At 35.7% G+C, this 20,147-nt stretch overlaps 1 protein-coding gene across 6 annotated transcripts in view; it reads left to right on the top strand.

The window, feature by feature from the left end:
* Positions 1 to 20,147, top strand: part of ATG10 (autophagy related 10) — a 256,500-nt gene that overhangs the window by 63,755 nt on the left and 172,598 nt on the right. For 4 of the 6 annotated variants that reach the window (XM_073234490.1, XM_073234502.1, XM_073234515.1 and 1 more), the window contains exon 3: positions 6,681 to 6,785. The exons of the other annotated variants lie outside the window; for them this stretch is intronic. In XM_073234490.1, the coding sequence (XP_073090591.1) occupies positions 6,681 to 6,785 (105 nt within the window). The remainder of the gene's footprint in view (positions 1 to 6,680; positions 6,786 to 20,147) is intronic. 6 annotated transcript variants of the gene reach the window in all.

The following is a 20,147-nucleotide window of genomic DNA, read 5'->3' as shown; positions in this document are numbered from 1 at the left end:
AATGGCTGCATATTATACACCCATCTATCTATACACTGTTTTGCACATTTTTTAAAACTTTATCTATCTTGGTTATTATTCCATATCAATACTTATAGAACTTAATTATTTTTTATGGCTGCATAACATTCCATCATTTGGATATACCATAATTTATGTAACCAATCCTTACTGATAGGCATTTAGTTATTGTTAATATTGTGCTGTTAAAACAGTACTTTAATACATTATCATTGAATGAATTTTATTTCCTAGCATACAACTATATATCTGTAAGATAAGCTCCTGTAAGTTGTATTTCTAGGTTTTAGATAGTTATTGCCAACTCACTCTCCAGGAAATTATACCTAATTTCAGCTACTCTGCCCTTGGCAATGTTTGAGAGAGCCTGCCTCTTCTATTCACATCTTTATCAACACAGTATATATCTTGCTTTTTGATCTTTGCCAATCTGATAGGTAAAATAAGACATCACATAGTTTTAATTTGCATTTCCCTTATGGGTAACATTGAACATATTTTTTATATGACTAACATCCACATGCACTTCCTTTATAGTGAACGATCTGTTTATAGCTTTTTACTCATTTTCCTATTGGGCTGTTGGTCTTTTCTTATTAGCTTATTGGAACTATTAATATGTTGAGGAAATTAAAACTACTTATATATTGACAAAGTTCTTTTCTGTGATATGAGCTATAAATCTTTTTTTTGCATTTTGATGTTTTTCTTGTGACTTTATGTTCTGAAGAACTTTTTCCATGTAGAATTACCAATATTTTATTATGCCTGGAGTTTTTATTTACTTTTTAAATATCTTTCAAAAACTATATATGTATGTGTGTATATATGTGTATTACATATATATATATATATATATATATATATGCATATATGTGTATATATATTCTCCAGTGCTTTCATCTAACACATCTGTGGTATTGTCTTTTTCATTTAAGTCTTTGTTCCGTATTTTGGTGTATGGTGAAGGGCATTCTATGTTGATGAGTTGAAAAGCTTTGACTCTGAGGAAGCATTCTGTTTTTTATGAATGGTGTCTGGGATATAGCACCTGGACATTTCCTATTAGATCTTCTACAGTGACAGAGTAAAGCAACTTGCTTTGTGGCAAATGGGCAGCAAGGAATCCTGATGGCTCAAGTGTAGTTGGACATGGGACAGTGACAGTTTTGTTACAAAATTAAGAGCAATTATAGAGGACCAAGTCAAAGCTGGGCAAGTTACCAGAAATTAAGGTTTCAGGTGGTTAATTAAAGTTTGAGGTAACTAAAGACCATTTAAAAAGCAGTCTTGGCTGAGTCAGTTCCAAGATGAGCATCCGCAGAAGCAAGTTTAGCAGATGGATAGCTCCGAGTAAGCATGGTATCCCTGGAGACTGGGAGTTGTTTGTGGCCTTTTCTCCTGAGGCAGCTGCAGATTACTCGGTTGACTCTATTCTCAGAGCTCAAAAGGGGGATGCAGTGAATTTAGTACAGTAGTTCTCAACCCTGACTGCTGCTCGGGTGTCTACAGAAAGATTCTAACTTCACTGGTCTGAGGGGAGATCCCAGCAACAGCATTTTGAAAACTTGCCAGGTGATTCCAAGGTACAGCTAGGGTTGAGAACCACTGGTTAATGCAGTCAGTTTACGGTCCCTTTGAGTCAGGGATAGCAGGGCCTGCTGCCTCAGTGCTTCTGTGTGTGCACATGAATCACCTGGGAGCCTGTTAAATATAGATCCTGATTCGGGGACCTGGGTGGGGTGGAGTAGGGTAGATTCTGCATGTCTAACAAGCTCCCAAGTGACGCTGAGGCTTGCTGGTCCCCAGACCACACTTGAGTGGTTTGAGCTTGTTACTCAGTGAGCAAAGGGCTGGCTTACACTCCATGAAAGTCAGCAAGCACATTTCTGCCTTGATCCTGCTCTCTAGCAGAATTTGCTTAGTGTGGTAAAAAGAACACTGCAAAAGGTCTGCTTTCCACTACCAGCTCTGCCCCTAATTAGCTGTAAGACAAGTCTCTTGAAAGTACTTCAGTCCTTTACCCTCTTATCTCTAAAAAAAGAAGGTTGAACTGGATAAATTGTAAGGTTCCCTCCCGTTGTTTCTGCCTTCTCCCGTGCTGGTCCAGGATGATTTCAGCCTCCATGGGAATCAGCTTTTTATGTGGAACCACAGCCTGGGCTCTGTAGTTAGGACCCTGACTTTGCTTACCAGGCATTTCTTCCCCAGGGGCTTGGACCTAGGCCCTACATTTAGGATCAGTTGGGGGAAATAAAACTAACACATGTTAAAAAAATAAAGAAGATGTAGTGTTAAATTGTAAGCTATCATAAATACAGGCAGAATGCAGGGAAGCAAGAGTAGAGTATCCACTGGAACAGTTGGGGGGATTTGAGTTAGTTATCATTTGCTTAGTGGGGACAGTAGTGCTGGCTTGGGGGGAGCTTCTCACACTTTCATGTCTGCTTATCTCTATACAAGCCATTTTCAACAGTGAAGAACAAAACATAGTTTTCTGCCTTAAATTAAAACAGTGTAGGAGAAAGGCCTACGTCTATGAAAGTAAATGTTTGAAGGGAAACAGGAATGCTATAAACTCTGATTTTTATAGATTGACTTTTTCAGGGCTAATATTGACTGTTAAGAGATGGATACTGAAAAGCAAATCAACGTGACCAAATTATAGGCTGAGGCATCTCCCTGTAGACACTAAAAAGTAGTATTACAAATTTTCCAAAATAGGAATAAAAATTCCTTACATTATAAGTATTATTGAAAATGACACATTTCTCTATCTTAACTCATTGGAAAAGAGACCAGATAATTTATGTAGGTTTTATAATATAGGTGCAAAGGAATTTTTGACTCACCACTTTTGATACAAAGATGTATTTTCTATTATAATTAGAGTTTTACTAAATTGTAACTTCCCATAAGAAAAAGTTATATGCCCAAGTGCTCAGGTATAGAAAAATATAAAATAGGACAGTTACTCTCATTTGATAAATTATATTCAGTACACACAGTTTAGCTCTGTTTTCTGAATATCCTATGAGTTTTTTTTCCTATTGCTAGATTATTTTTAATTTGCAGACTGCCAGTACTTTTTCATAAACCTTTATGGTTTTACTGTATTTCATAAATCTTTTACATAATCGACTATTGATTATATATCATAATGAGAGTGATAATTAGTAGAAAATCAAGTTTTAAACTAATAAACACAATATAAGTCATTTTCTAGAAAGCTTATTTCAGTTGCAAGTGACAGAAAACCCAACCCAAATTGGGTGAAACCAAGAAGGCACTTCCTGGGGCCATGTAACTGAAAAATTTGAGGGTAGAACTAGCATTAGGCATAGTTGGTGTAAATAGTGTAATCTGGTTGTGGCTTTGCTTTCTTCTCCACTGGTTTCATTCTTGGGGTCCATGTAATTACTGTCAACACTTCAGGGTTAAATCTTGTTCAAATCCAGTAGAAAAGAGAACAGCTTCTCTCCTCACCTAACCAAAGTCCTGAATTACATCTCATTTGTTCTGATTGGATTATTTGCCTCCTATGTCTCTGAGGCTAGCAGGACAGATGCCCTGATTGGGCATATCAGAGTCTAGAGCTGGGAGGCCATGTCCATTCTGACAGGATAGAAGGGAGTGCCTCTTGCAGGAAAACTGGCTACTCTTCCACAAGAAGGGGGAATGGATACTTGATGTGAAAAGCAACAACTATAGTCACTGTATACATCTTTCTGAATTGAAGACAACATTCCCTTATATAGTCTCTCCAAATATCTCCGTGGTAGACATCCACAGGGGGATGCTTTGTGATTGGATGGTGCAGAGCTGCAATGTAAAACAATAATTCCATCTATCAAAGGCATGACCTTTATGAAATAGTAAAAGGTGATGGTATTAGATAACCTGGTAGCTTACTTTACAGGCTTACTTACTTTACGGGTAAGGCACAACCTTTGGTGGTGTCATCAGCCAATCAGAATGAGTTGGGTCCAACCAGTTGGAACTGGTGCCAATCATGACCAGCCAGTGGGGTCTATGTGTGCATGTTGGCGGGTTGTCAGCTCAGCAGCTAACTGGGAGGCATTGTAAAGGTGGGGTTGCCAAATTTCTCAGAAAATATAATTTCTGTATTAGCTTCAACGTAATGACTTACACGAGATAAATATTTGGTCATTCAGATGACCAAAATACATTTCTCAGATATATTTGGTCTTTATCCACAGTTGCTGAAAATGCTGTAGAATCATAAAGGTGAAATGGGTGTCTTATAATTAATTAGGTACCTTTTGTACCCCACCCAAAAGCAGGGTCTGGTTGCTAGGAGAACCAACCATGTGATTTTATAGGGTTTGAACTTTTAGTCCTACCCAGCAATCTCCAGGGAGGTAACAGGAGCTGAAGGTTGAATCAGCCAGTGGCCAATGACTTAGTTTATCATTACTGAGATATGAAGCCTCCATAAGAACCCAAGAGGTCAGTGTTTGGATCCTTTCTCTTTTTGGAGAGCTTGCGTGCATGGGGAACCAGAATTCTTTCATGTGCCATTGAACCTGGCTCCAAGCTTTTGCAAGGACAGAAGCTCCTTTGTTTGGGACATTGCCCTATGTGTCTCTTCATCTGGGTATTGATTTGTATCCTTTATCATATCCTTTAGTAAGCTGGCAAACGTAAGTAGGTGTTTCCCTGAGTTCTGTGAATTGCTCTAGCAAACTAATCAAACCTAAAGAGGAGGTCATTGGAGCCTTCAATCTGAAACTATTGATCAGAAGCACAGGTGACAGCCTGGGGCTTGTGACTGGTGTCTGAAGTGGGAGGTGGGGCAGGCAGTCTTCTAGATTGCACCTTCACCTTCACCTTCTACGTACATGGTTTCAGAATTGAGTTGAACTGAATCCTTGGACACCCTGATGGTGTCCACATATTGCTCGGTGTCGTGTGTGTGGGATCCCTCCCCCAGTGTTGGAATTGGGTCTCAGAACAGCAGTTTACTAGGGCTGCCACACAAAGTACCAAAACTGGGTGGCTAAAACACAGTTTTTTTGTCTCACAGTTCTGGAAGTTGGAAGTTGAAGAACAAGGTCTCTGCAGGGTCATGCTCCCTCCAAAGGGTCTGGAGAAGAATCCTTCCTTACCTTTTCTAGCTTCTAGTGGTTGATGGCAATCTTGGCATTCTTTGGCTTTTCAGATGTGCAACTCCAATCTCTTCTTCTGTTTTCCTGTGGCCTTCTCCTTTGTGTGTCTCTGTCTTTGTAGTCAAATTTCCCTCTTCTTATTGGATTCAGAGCTTACCCTATTCCAATATGACCTCATCCTAACTTGATAACATCTATACAGGCCCTATTTCCAAATAAGGTCACATTTACAAGTTACAGGTGGACACGAACTTCCGGGGCACTATTCAACACAGTACAGTTAACCAAAATAAAATACTCTTACCTACTTGGCATGACACAAATTTTTAAAAATAGTCAATATTAAATTGCTCACAAACACTATAAAATTTTTCATTTCTAATTTTTTTAGTTAAAGAACTGGATTTTTGAATCTTAGTAAGAATAGTTAAGTGAATTATAGATTTTTTAAGTTGGAATGCTATTCTGTATTTTTTTACTGCATCAGATTAAATACCCAATCTAAATCTTTGTTAATTATAATACTTTCATTATGTTAAAATTGTGAATGTTAGTGTGACAATTTGATGGAGAATTAATATTCATTGGTAGGTAAGTATGTCTGTGCATGAGGAGGTATTACACACTACTACTGTATTAAATTCAAACAAGTTTTGTTTCAGAAAAAAATGGAACTGGCACAATTAGATGAACATCATCCACTAGTGTAATTAAGAGCAAGTATAAGAAACAGGAGAGAAATGCAACTGGTGAAGGGCTTGGAGATCATATCTTCCAAGGAACATTTGAAAATAGTAGTATTTGTTTTCAGCTCTTTGAAGAATGGCTCTGTGGAAAAGAGTTTAGACTCCAGAGAGCAAAACTAGAAGCAGAGAGTTAAAGTTGAAGGGAAACATTTCAGTGCCAACATTTGAAGACAGCACTTTCTCAATGGACAACATACCATGTTCCAAAATGGAGGTGGTGGTCATGTAAGGGAGTTAAGTGCAGGTTTCTGGAAGTGCTCCAGCAGGTGCTGAATAATTATGTCCCTGAGATATTTAAATAGAGATTTTGCCTTGAAAAAGAAATTGAAATGCAAGGCCCCTTCTTGTTTCAAGATCTACTGCAAGTCTTCCTAACATTTTTCTTTTATATATGCTAAGAAATCAGTATTAATTATGTGACAAGATATTTCTATAAATTTAGATGCTTTTTAACAGCTGCCAACCTAAAGCTTTGCTTTGTGACTTTTGTGCTATTTACTGCTTGGAAAAAAAGGGGTTAGGGAGGAGATTTAATCTAAGAGAAGGGGAGACATCATTAATAAGTGATAAAAATATGGGATTAAAACTTCTGCTTACTGAGTACCTACTATGTGCAGGGGGTATTAGATGAGTTTCTTTATGCATGTTATCTCATATCATTTAATATGTTTAGTTTTTCATTGCTTGGTTTGAAACCTAATGAGAAGTTATAGTTCTTACTTACAATGATAAATTCTTAAAATAATTGGCATTTTCATATGTATTCTTTGGTGATGGAATGCAGGACTGTTCTGATGGCTACATGTGCAAAATGCATTTTCAAATGAAAACTGGGACTGTGTCATCCCATCCAGGACACGCCCATGTACAGACATATCTTCCTACGGAGGTGAGTGGTTTAATGTGTCATATTCTCCTTTTCTGTCTTTGTGAAGTGAAAATAAAAAAATTTGAACATGTTAAGTATCTCTTTTTAAAAAGTAACTGCCCTCCCAACCCGGGCCTGCTGTAGGGAGAGAAGTGAACATTCCTTGCCAGGAGGTATTTTCTTCTATATTATTGAAAGCAGGAATGGTGGTAAAGTTAAGATCCACTCTGAGTCTGCACAGATTGTAGTGAGACTTCATCCTTTTGGTTTCTCTTGGATCTGAAGACCACAGATGCGTTCTGTTGCCTACTGAGTTTCTCCAGTGAAATCCCTGCATGAAATACAGACCTGACCCTTGGCTGCTGAAAGTATGACTGGAGGCCTCTTTGTCTCGTCTGCTTTTAACTCTTTTCTCCTGTGCCCTTTAAAATATGCTGGATTGGTCTCATTCCTTAGGGACTTTAAAATCTTGACTTGATAATCTTGCTAAATTAAATTTTAATAAGATGCTAAATGGCTTAGCGATTTTCTGGGATATTTTCAGTTTTCTTTTTATCAAAATGCAAGTGGCCTTCTTGTATTTGTTATTAATACAGAAATTCTTATGTTTCCATTGTAAGAATGAACAATAGAGAAAAATATAAAGAGTAAAAAAACTCTTATACATCCTTCAACTGGAGGTATCCACTGTTAATATTTTAGTAAATATTCTCCCACATACTTCTCATACACACACATACATACTTGCTTTTTCTCAGTGAACAAGTATATCATGGACATCTTTCCATGTCAGTAAATGTAGAATGAATGGCTCTATTGTATTCCATCCAGCCTATGGATTTACCATAATTATGTGGAGTTCATTCTGAATTAAAATACTTGAATTTTACATAGAGTTGGTGGGGATCTAATTGCTTCAGCACAAAGGAACAGATCACTAATGCTTAGAATTCTGAGCATCGTTGTGAAATGGGAGGAGACACTTTCTTTTGTGAAGGAAGAGCCCTTTCTTGAGACCTATTAAACCAGGCCCATTTGGCAATTGGCATTAGCCCCCCACCCTCTGCCTATTTATGATGCTAGCCTGCAAGTAACTCTCCTCAATATCATTTTGTTTGCAACTTATTCTTGAGGGCATTGTGCTTAGTAATAGCCAAGTGTCCCCTGGTGGGTGATCAAATCTTGATTACTGCTTCATGGTTTGAATAACCAATATTGAATTGAAGCCGAGCATATTAGGAAGCTTTTCAATTCATTATATTAACTTAAAAAATGCACATGAAGTGATGATTTAAAAGATGGATTACCAGTTTTGCCAAACAATTTGGCAGAGTTTTGAAAAGTACTAAAAAGTGGTGTTGACAGAGTGAGAGAATTGACACTTTCTGGTTGATGTTTTAATTTCACAAAATTTAAAGATGGGCACATACTCTGAACAGTCTATTCCAGTTCTAAGAATTTAGTCTCATAAAATGAAAATTCCTCCAATATTTTTCATTTTCAGCATTTTCAAACACATCTCAAACATGAAAAAGTTGAAAGACTTTTGCAGTGAACATCAACATACTTATCACCTAGATTCTACCATTAACATTTTGCTGTGCTTACCTTATTATGTATCTGTCTCTCTTAAGCTATCAGTACATCTTATTTTTGATGCAATACTTTTACATCAAAGTAAACTGCAGACAAATGCTCATAAACTACAGTCGACACTTGGAAGAGTGGGTCTGAACTGCATGAGTCCACTTTGAATAAATATATTGGACACTTTTTTGAAGATATGTGATGGTTTAAAAAAGTTGTTTTCTTTAGCTTTATTGAATAATACAGTATGTAATACATATAACATACAAAATGTGTGTTTGTCGACTATGTTATCGGCAAGGCTTCTGGTCAACAGTAGGCTATTAGTAGTTAAATTTTTGGGAAGTCAAAAGTTATACATGGAGTTTTGACTGCATGGGAGGTTGACACCCCTAACTCCTGTGTTGTTCCAGGGTAAGTTGTAATCAGAAAAGTAGACAGAGATTTACCTTTATGTACATTCATTTCATCATGTTTATAATAGGAAAAAATGGAAACAACTGAAATGTCAAGAGGAACAGTTTGATTAATTTTGGCACATCTCTGTGATGGAGGCTTTGATCCAATAGGTCTGGAGTGTGGCCTGAGAATTTACAGTTTTAACAAGTTCCCTGGTGATATTAATACTGCTGGCCCAGGTCCCATACTTTGAGAACCACTGCACTATTTATAATAGAACTCTTAGCATATTTGAGATGGTGTACATATTTGAGATTAGTTAATATGATATATGACAGAGTTGGTATTGCAGCAATCTTCATGTAGTGAAAGATGTCTTAGGGTTCATCAGAAGCAGAGCCTGTGATGGAGATTCCTGTTCAAGTGATTTATTTGGGATACACTCTTAGAAGAAAGGGAATGACAGAAGCCAGATGGAACGAGGGATAAAAGGTAAGGAAGAATATAGTTTCAGCTGGAAACTAACGTTAGTCTGATTCCATGGGAGGCTATGAAGCACAAGCTATACCTAGAATTATTAGTTCCACTTTGTGTCACTGGTGCAGGCCTCTTGTCCTCCATGACAGTCATTGGCTTGTCAGTCAGTCACTGGATAAAGTAGAGGTGAACATAGCTTCCCAAGCAAGGTGGTTCCAGCGTTAGTAAGTAATTCTTCAGACAGGGGCTGCTGTGCGTTGTCAGCCAACAGTCATGACAGCTAAGTGGGGACAGGTACACTGGCCTTAAGGGGACCTGGGTGGGGCACCAACAGTGTCCACTAGCAAAGCATAAACTGAAACCAACAAAATGGGATCTGTGGGGAAGTACATGTATAAATTATGTGTCTGGATGAAGAGGGGAAGGTTTGACATAATAGCAGTTTGTTTGAGAATGAGCTGGTAATTTTAGTTGACCACAAGCTCAAGATAGGTAAAAAGAATGTCATGGATGCTATAAAAAACTACCTGGAACCTACATTAATTAAAGCATCCAAGTGGCACCCAGTTATGGGCTAGGGACCCCTGCAGAGTCTCAGAGATCCTTTCAGAGGTCCATTAGGTCAAAGCTATTGTTATAATAATACTAAGATATTCTTTAAATTTTTTACTCTCATTCTACCTGAGTTTTCCAGAGGCTACCTATTTGTGATATTGCAACAGACTGAATGCAGAAAAAGTTACAGGTATCCAGCTGTCTTCTATTAAGCTAGACATTAAAAAGACTTGCAAAAAAAGTAAAATAATGCTACTGCTCTTAGTAATTTATGTTGTTTTGGAATATTTATTTTTCATAGACATATGCTATTAACATGTATTTTTACATGAGTTAATAAACTTTTTAAATTTAAATTTAATTTTTAATACAGTGAATATCACTAGATATAAATCTTAAACAAAAGCTCATTGGGATCCTCAATGAATTTTAAAAATATAAGGGGTCCTGAGACCAAAAAGTTTGAGAACCACTGATCTAGATCAAGAAAATATGAAGAACACTGATAACTAGAATATATAATAAATTAATACATAAAAAATAGGTAAAAAAATAAGGTAGTAAAAGGAAGAATTGATCCATGCAGAGAAGCATGCCAAAGGCCATGGATGGTCTTGAAAATATTTTATGAGGACTATTTGGAGTCTTTGGGGATATAAAACTAGAACTGAAGGCCTGGGAAGGTTAGCTGCCTTTAGATAGCTAGAAGGCTTTCCTATGAAAGAGAGAGTAGACTTTGTTTCTAAGGATAGAATTAGTTTGTATCTGGAAATTATTCTTGACATATCTCTTTAATGTTTAGAGTTGCCTACAGTGAAATTGGTCAGCTTGCAAAGTTCCATCTCCTTTCCTGGACATGTTCAACCACAGGGTGGATAACCGTCTGTCTAGAACAGTGGTCACTGACTGAAATGCTCAAATGCACCTAGTGGCAGATGATGACAAGTGAACTGGGCCTCTGGGAAGTGGTGGGAGCTGTGGAGGAGTGGAGAGGGCACGACTCATCCAGAAGGGCAGGAGACATGCAGCTTCAGGTGGCTTTTCAGATCTGCATTTTTGTGTGTCAGCTTAATAAAAAAAAAAAAAAATCATTGCAGGCCAAATAGACTATATGTTGCAAATAGTTCAACATCTGTGCATCACATTTCCTATTTAAAGGTAGCAAAGGAATGCCTCTGTTAATAGTTGTTTCAAAAAAACTAAAAAAAATTTTTTTGGCTGTATATGATATAAGAAATCAACTCACTTTCTTATTCTAACCAGAACTGGCAGTCTTGATTGTAGAAAAATGAAGATAACTGAATTCATGATAGATATTTATGCCTGTGATATTATCTATTAATGGTAGATAATCTTAGGATTTTAAAAGTCAAAGTGAAATATAATGGGATATATAAGTGAAGTAATTTGTGAAAATCATAATCTATATCTTCTTTGAAATCTTAAAGTATAATTTAAAGTGATAATTGAAAGATTGAGATACTGTTCAGAAATCTACTTAAATATATTGACGTGTCTTTTAATGCTGGTTTGGAGGTACAGGAGTTCTTATAGGTTAATCATATAGGTAAGACATTTATTGTTGAAAGTAATTAATATGATTTGCTTGTGACAGATCTGAATTTGTGAAATAAGCTAGACTATGGTATTTTTTGAACAAGATCTTTTTCTTTACCAGTGACCAAAAGAAATCCATTGCCTCAATTAAAAATCTTAAATATAAATCAATATTTTCAACAGGAGTCAACATAACACTGGTTGTTAGGATATAACATAAATAAGTTTATGAAAATACTTATTTCCATGAACAGATTGGTGCTAATACTTGATTGACTTGTGATTTTTTGGATATAACTAAAGATTTTTCTTAGAGAAATTAAGATATCATTTAACAATAGTGAAAAACATGATTTAACAGTTGGTCTGCTTTAATGAATATGAGCTTATTGTGGAAAGTCCTTATTGAAGTCTTATTTATGTAAATAAAGTAAGTGAGAGTGTAAGGGGGAACACAAGCTCTATGTTATGGTTAGACAATTTTTAAATGAAAAGTAGTCATTATTCACCTTTAAATCTCACATGTGTATATTATCGCAAAATAACTGCTAAACTTTAAGAATGTTTTAGAATATTCTAAATTATTTTACTGGCTGATAAAGGGTACAATGACTAGAGTGGAGAAATGAGGTGTTAGTTTTCATAAAAGCAAACAGTGAGATGAATATTCATCTCAAGGATGTTGATAATAATCAGTAGTAGAAAATTATTAATAAATGCTAAGAAGAGGAAAATACCTGAAAGTCTTTCCTGCAGAAATAGTTTTCTAGCTGACATTGCTTTACATTTTTTTTTTTTAATCTCTAACTTCTTCACTTAGGAAGTTCTGACTCATTTTCATAGAATTAGAGATGGCCCAGATTTTGCCCTTTGTTTAATTCAGTTCAGATACCCATACACATTTATTTTAAGTTGGTCAATGATTTTTTTATATTATTGATGTTTGGATTCTCACGTCTGAAGTTGGATTTCTGAAGTTCTGTTTCTTCCTCTTGAAGAGGTATTGAGATGGGTATTGAGCACATTGTATTTATTCACTTACTATCTTCATTACTTTAGAGCCTCAGGTTGTATCTCAGGTTACATTTTTTAAAACTGTGAAAATAATAGAGTCATAAAAATAGCAATAGTATGCTACTGTAGAAAGGATTTTTGTCCTAGGGCTTTGTAGTGCCCCTAACTTTCCTTAGTCTGGGGCAGGTAGAATATTATAGAGAGGCCTTAACAAAGAACAATCTATCGTAAATTTCCTGAAGCATAAAGCCAGGAATCAGTAACAGGAGATGATCTCAATTGCCAAAAAGGACATTCAGAGAATGATGATCTTGTGAGGTATCCAGGTCTTCAAATATACCCTAAGGAATTTATTAAGTGGCTTCTAGGATGAGCTCTATTTTGTATGTACAAAATAGACTCATATGTCAGAATATTGTGGGTTTTTTTTAGTAATGGAATAAATGACAACATCTCAGTGTTAACAGTTTTTCTGTAAAGCAACTGCTATTTTTAGACTGAAATTTAGACACATTGATAAATGTAAATGATGGCTAATAAGGATGGTTATCCTTAATACTTGAAAATGTAATTATTAAAGCAATGTTAAAATGCCAGAAAATCTGTTATATTTAATGTATGTATATATAAATGGAAGTACAGTGTAGTAGTCACTCAGTACTTATTTATTGAGACTGTGAATCTAATGCTAATAGATAGATTTTTAAAGAAAATAACTATCAATACAACAGACCTCAATCCCAATTTTGTTTTTTTCTATGATGTAACAGTTCAAAGACAAAGTCAATTTTAATTTTACTTTATTTTGAGTATAATAAGAATATGCCATAGAGTGGTGTGGTATCTGAGAGGGGAGAGTATAGGATATTCTGAAAACTAATCAGGTCTGATTAGGATTTGCAGTTCCAGTAAAATTGTGGATTATTGCACTAAATATAGTATATATTATACAAACTATTTTTATTTAACTACTATATGACAAAAGTATTTGTTTACTTATTCTTAGAACTCATCAGAAACCATGTATAAACATATGGCACTAAAACTGTTTGAACTATCTAATGAAATCTCAGGGGTTTAAAAGCAACTTAAGTGTTCTGTTGTGAACCCAAAAAGCCTTATAGGGACATGTTCCATATTCTCCTGTGTCTTCCTTCTTCTCTAGGCTCTTGGTACCTGAGTAATACTACTTTGTAAAATTCAGAGATAGGGTCAGTGAGAACCTATAATATAAATGGCTTCTTAAGGTCATTTTTACTTTTTGAAATTCTCTGTTCTCCTTGGCAGAGTAAAGAGAGAATCTATTTTTCTTTTTCTTGCAGTATTTTTTACTTAGATATCGTTAGTATACAATTACTTGAACATTATGGTTACTAGACTCCCCCTATTATCAAGTCCCTCCCACATATCCCATTACAGTCACTGTCCATCAGCATAGTAAGAGGCTATAGAATCATTACTTGTCTTCTCTGTATATACTGCCTTCCCCAAGTCCCCACCCCCCTACATTATGTGTGCTAATCATAATGCCTGTTTTCCCCCTTATCCCTCCCTTCCCACCCATCCTCCCCAATCCCTTTCCCTTTGGTAACTGTTAGTCCATTCTTGGGTTCTGTGAGTCTGTTGCTATTTTGTTCCTTCAGTTTTTTCTTTGTTGTTATACTCCACAGATGAGTGAAATCATTTGATACTTGTCTTTCTCCGCCTGGCTTATTTCACTGAGCATAATACCCTTTAGCTCCATCCATGTTGTTGCAAATGGAAGGATTTGTTTTCTTCTTATGGCTGAATAATATTCTATTGTGTATATATACCACCTCTTCTTTATCCATTCATCTACTGATGGACACTTAGGTTGCTTCCATTTCTTGGCTATTGCAAATAGTGCTTCGATAAACATAGGAGTGCATATGTCTTTTTCAAACTGGGCTCCTGCGTTCTTAGGGTAAATTCCTAAGAGTGGAATTCCTGGGTTAAATGGTATTTCTATTTTGAGTTTTTTGAGGAACCTCCATACTGCTTTCCACAATGGTTGATATCAAACTAAAAAGCTTCTGTACAGCAGAGGATACCATTAGTAGAACAAAAAGACATCCTACAGTATGGGAGAATATATTCATAAATGACAGATCTGATAAAGAGTTGACATCCAAAATATATAAAGAGCTCACACACCTCAACAAACAAAAAGCAAATAATACAATAAAAAAATGGGCACAGGATCTGAACAGACACTTCTCCAAAACAGAAATTCAGATGGCCAACAGACACATGAAAAGATGCTCCACATTGCTAATCATCAGGGAAATGCAAATTAAAACCACAATGAGATATCACCTCACACCAGTTAGGATGGCCAACATCTGAAAGACAAACAACAACAAATGTTGGCAAGGTTGTGGAGAAAGGGGAACCCTCCTGTACTGCTGGTGAGAGAATCTATTTTTTGAGAGGAATTAAATTAAATTAATCCAGGTAGGTAATGAATTCTCTTTCTGTTTATTAAGCTAGTAGAAAAGCCTTTATAAAGTCACCTATCATAGCCATTTAACTCAACAGCAAATTATATCAGAAAGCTTCCTTTATGGATGGTTCTAATATTGAGGCGTATTTTTCTTTAAATCAAAAATAAGTTCATTTTTAGAAGCACCTGTGTACTTGAGAGAATACTGAACTGATATTTCTATATGAAAATCTGGCAAGTTTTCCATGTGGAATATTTATGTCCAGTTGTAAAGGTCTAACAGGAACCAGTTGTTTTTGAGGAAGGATACTTAGTGCATTATGTTAATTGTTCTAATTATGTATTCCTCCCATTTCTTTTAATCAGATTAGATGCTTTCCATGATATAGCTTTAAAAAAGACACTTAATGGATTGAACAGGGGCTTCAAGCTTTATATGTGGATATTTATTCATCGTGAATTTCTGATCAAGATATCTTGGTTTTATAATCAAATCTAAAGTAAATGAAAGTGAAACCTATTTAGTGCTTCTTACTCCCACTTTGATATTTTGAAGTCAGTGGAAAGTCCATGTGTGGAGAGGGATACATTGCTTGGAATATATTACAATGAGATTTACTCTGTCAAAAGATTAAATGGAGTCTAAAATATTTGAGTTTTCAAAATTATTTTATTAATTGTATTTAAAATTATTTTTATTCCATAGTTTAATTGAATTGTTAATTTAAAAAATATTTTCTGAAGTAAAAGAAATATCCATCAGCATAATTGTTTTTTATGCAGGGCTCAAAAAATCTTGTCATGTATTATAAAGAAATTGACTGTTGCAATGGAAATGTGCAATCTCATGGTAAACTGTAATCTTCAGATGTTTAAAGGGTTGGGGTTTTTCTTGGTAGCTTGAATGAAATTAGCTCCTTGTCAGGATTTTTTTAACTGTCAAATAAAAATTATTATATGGAGTATTATTCTACTGTAAAAGCATTGCTCAGAATTAGGAATAGTCATACATGTAGATTGTTATTCATGTAACTGGACTTTATAGCCTCAATATTTCTTCCTCTGGTACCTGAAATTTCACTAGTAAAGAGAATCTTTATGAAAAATGGAGATGAATTTTAGAATGTGTTTGAATTTAAATGACCATTAGCCCAATGCAAACTGCTATATATATAGAATACTACATATGAACCTCATGGAAACCACAATCCAAAAACTTAGAACAGATACATAAAAAATAAAGATAAAGGAATCCAAGTGTAACACTAAGAAACATCATCAAATCACACAGGAAGAGAACAAGAGAAGAAAGAAATAGAGAACGACTGTCAAAACAACTAGGGAACAGTTAACAAAATGATAATAAGTATATACTCATCAATAATTACTCAAATGTAAATGGACTACCTGCTCCAATCAAAAGACATAGGATGGCTGAATGGATTGACAAAATCAGACCCATCTATTCGCTGCCTACAAGAGCCTCACTTCAGACCTAAAGACATATATAGACTGAAAGTGAAGGGATAGAAAAAGATATTCCACACAATGGAAGCAAAAAGGAAAGCAGGAGTAGTAATACTTATACAAGACAAAATAAGACTTCAAAGAAAAAAAAAAGAAGAGCCTCAGTAAATTCAAAAAGATCGAAATTCTACCAACCAACTTTTCAGACCACAAAGGTATAAAACTAGAAATAAATTGTACAAAGAAAGCAAAAAGGCTCACAAACACATGGAGGCTTAACATGCTTCTAAATAGTCAATGGATCAACGACCAAATTAAAATAGAGATCCAGCAATATATGGAAATAAATGACAACAACAACACAAAGCCCCAACTTCTGTGGGATGCAGTGAAAGCAGTCTTAAGAGGAAAGTATATAGCGATCCAGGCATAGTTAAAGAAGGAAGAACAAACCCAAATGAATAGTCTAACATCACAATTATCAAAACTGGAAAAAGAAGAACAAATGAGGCCTAAAGTCAGCAGAAGAAGGGACATAATAAAGATCAGAGAAGAAATAAACAAAATTGAGAAGAATAAAACAATAGAAAAAATCAATGAAACCAAGAGCTGGTTCTTTGAGAAAATAAACAAAATATATAAGCCTCTAGCCAGACTTATTAAGAGAAAAAGAGAATCAACACACATCAACAGAATCAGAAATGAGAAAGGAAACATCATGACGGACCCAACAGAAATACAAAGAATTATTAGAGACTACTATGAAAACCTATATGCTAACAAGCTGGAAAACCTAAAAGAAATGGACAACTTCCTAGAAAAATACAACCTTCCAAGACTAACCAAGGAAGAAACACAAAAGTTAAACAAACCAATTGCCAGCAAAGAAATTGAAAAGGTAATCAAAAAACTACCCAAGAACAAAACCCCGGGCCGGATGGATTTACCTCGGAATTTTATCAGACACACAGAGAAGACATAATACCCATGCTCCTTAAAGTTTTCCAAAAAATAGAAGAGGAGGGAATACTCCCAAACTCATTCTATGAAGCCAACATCACCCTAATACCAAAACCAGGCAAAGACCCCACCAAAAAAGAAAATTACAGACCAATATCCCTGATGAATGTAGATGCAAAAATACTTAATAAAATCTTAGCAAACTGATTTCAAAAGTATATCAAAAGGATCATATACCATGACCAAGTGAGATTCATCCCAGGGATGCAAGGATGGTACAACATTCGAAAATCCATCAGCATCATCCACCACATCAACAAAAAGAAGGACAAAAACCACATGATCCTCTCCATAGATGTTGAAAAAGCATTCAACAAAATTCAACATCCATTCATGATAAAAACTCTCAGCAAAATGGGTGTAGAGGGAAAGTACCTCAACATAATAAAGGCCATATATGATAAACCCACAACCAACATCATACTGAACAGCAAGAACCTGAAAGCTTTCCCTGTGAGATTGGGAACAAGACAGGGATGCCCACTCTCCCCACTGTTATTCAACATATTACTGGAGGTCCTAGCCATGACAATTAGACAAAACAAAGAAATAAAAAGAATCCAGATTGGTAAAGAAGAAGTCAAACTGTCATTACAATGCAAATTATAGGATTTGTTTTCTTCTTATGCAGATCACATGATGTTGTACAATAAAAACCCTAAAGACTCCATTGCAAATCTACTAGAACTAATATCGGAATACAGCAAAGTTGCAGAAAATTAACACCCAGAAATCGGTGGCTTTCCTATACAGTAACAATGAACCAATAGAAAGAGAAATCAGGAAAACAATTCATTCACAATTGCATCAAAAAGAATAAAATACCTAGGAATAAACCTAACCAAAGAAGTGAAAGGCCTATACCCTGAAAACTATAAGACACTCCTAAGAGAAATTAAAAAGGACACTAACAAATGGAAACTCATCCCATGCTCTTGGCTAGGAAGAATTAATATAATCAAAATGGCCATCCTGCCCAAAGCAATATACAGATTCGATGCAATTCCTATCAAATTACAACAACATTCTTCAACGAACTGAAACAAATAGTTCAAAAATTCATATGGAACTACCAAATACCTCAAATAGCCAAAGCAATCCTGAGAAAGAAGAATAAAGTAGGGGGGATCTCCCTCCCCAACTTCAAGCTCTACTACAAAGCCACAGTAATCAAGACAATTTGGTACTGGCACAAGAACAGAGCCACAGACTAGTGGAACAGATAAGAGACTCCAGACATTAACCCAAACATATATGGTCAATTAATATTCGATAAAGGAGCCATGGACATACAATGGGGAAATGACAGTCTCTTCAACAGATGGTGCTGGCAAAACTGGACAGCTACATGTAAGAGAATGAAACTGGATCACTGTCTAACCCTGTACACAAAAGTAAATTCAAAATGGATCAAAGACCTGAATGTAAGTCATGAAACCAAAGAACTCTTAGAAAAAAACATAGGCAAAAATCTCTTGTACATAAACATTAGCAACTTCTTCATGAACATATCTCCCAGGCAAGGGAAACAAAAGCAAAAATGAACAAGTGGGACTATATCAATCTGAAAAGCTTCTGTACTGCAAAGGACACCATCAATAGAACAAAAAGGTACCCTACAATACAATATGGGAGAATATATTCGTAAATGACAGATCCAATAAAGGCTTGACATTCAAAATATACAAAGAGCTCACGCACCTCAACAAACTAAAAGCAATAATCCAATTAAAAAATGGGCAGAGGAGCTGAACAGACAGTTTTCCAAAGAAGAAATTCAATGGCCAACAGACACATGAAGAGATGTTCCTCATCACTAGTTATCAGAGAAATGCAAATTAAAACCACAATGAGATATCACCTCACACCAGTTAGGATGGCTACCATCCAAAAGACAAACAACAACAAATGTTGGTGAGGTTGTGGAGAAAGGGGAACCCTCCTACACTGCTGGTGGGAATGTAAATTAATTCAACCATTGTGGAAAGCAGTATGGAGGTTCCTCAAAATGCTCGAAATAGACTTACCATTTGACCCAGGAATTCCACTTCTAGGAATTTACCCTAAGAATGTAGCACTCCAGTTTGAAAAAGACAGATGCACCCCTATATTTATCGCAGCACTATTTACAATACCCAAGAAATGGAAACAACCTAAGTGTCTTATCAGTAGATGAATGCATAAAGAAGATGTGGTACATATACACAATGGAATATTATTCAGCCATAAGAAGAAAACAAATCCTATAATTTGCAACAACATGGATGGAGCTAGAGGGTATTATGCTCAGTGAAATAAGCCAAGCAGAGAAAGACAAATACCAAATGATTTCACTCATCTGTGGAGTATAAGAACAAAGGAAAAACTGAAGGAACAAAACAGCAGCAGAATCACAGAACCCAAGAATGGACTAACAGTTACCAAAGGGAAAGAGACTGGGGAGAATGGGAGGGTAGGGAGGTATAAGGGTGAAGAAGAAGAAAGGGGGTATTATGATTAGCATGTATAATGTGGGGGGTGGGAGAAAGGGGAGGGCTGTGCAACACAGAGAAGACAAGTAGTGATTCTTCAACATCTTATTATGCTGATGGACAGTGACTGTAATGGGGTTTGTTGGGGGGACTTGGGGTAGGTGAGAGCCTAGTAAACATAATGTTCTTCATGTAATTGTACATTAATGATAATAAAAAAAAGTATGAAAAAAAATATTAAGTAACAGGTGAAAAAAGGGCATTACATAATGATAAAGGGATCAATACAGGAAGTTATAACGATTGCAAATTCTATGCACCCAAGATAAGAGTTCATAAATATATAGAACAAATTTTAATAGACATAAAGGG

Source organism: Manis javanica, chromosome 1 (genome assembly GCF_040802235.1).
Source record: "Manis javanica isolate MJ-LG chromosome 1, MJ_LKY, whole genome shotgun sequence".
Taxonomy (NCBI): Eukaryota; Metazoa; Chordata; class Mammalia; order Pholidota; family Manidae; genus Manis; species Manis javanica.
Note: the sequence above shows the minus strand (reverse complement) of the source record. Positions and strands in the feature narration are given on the sequence as shown.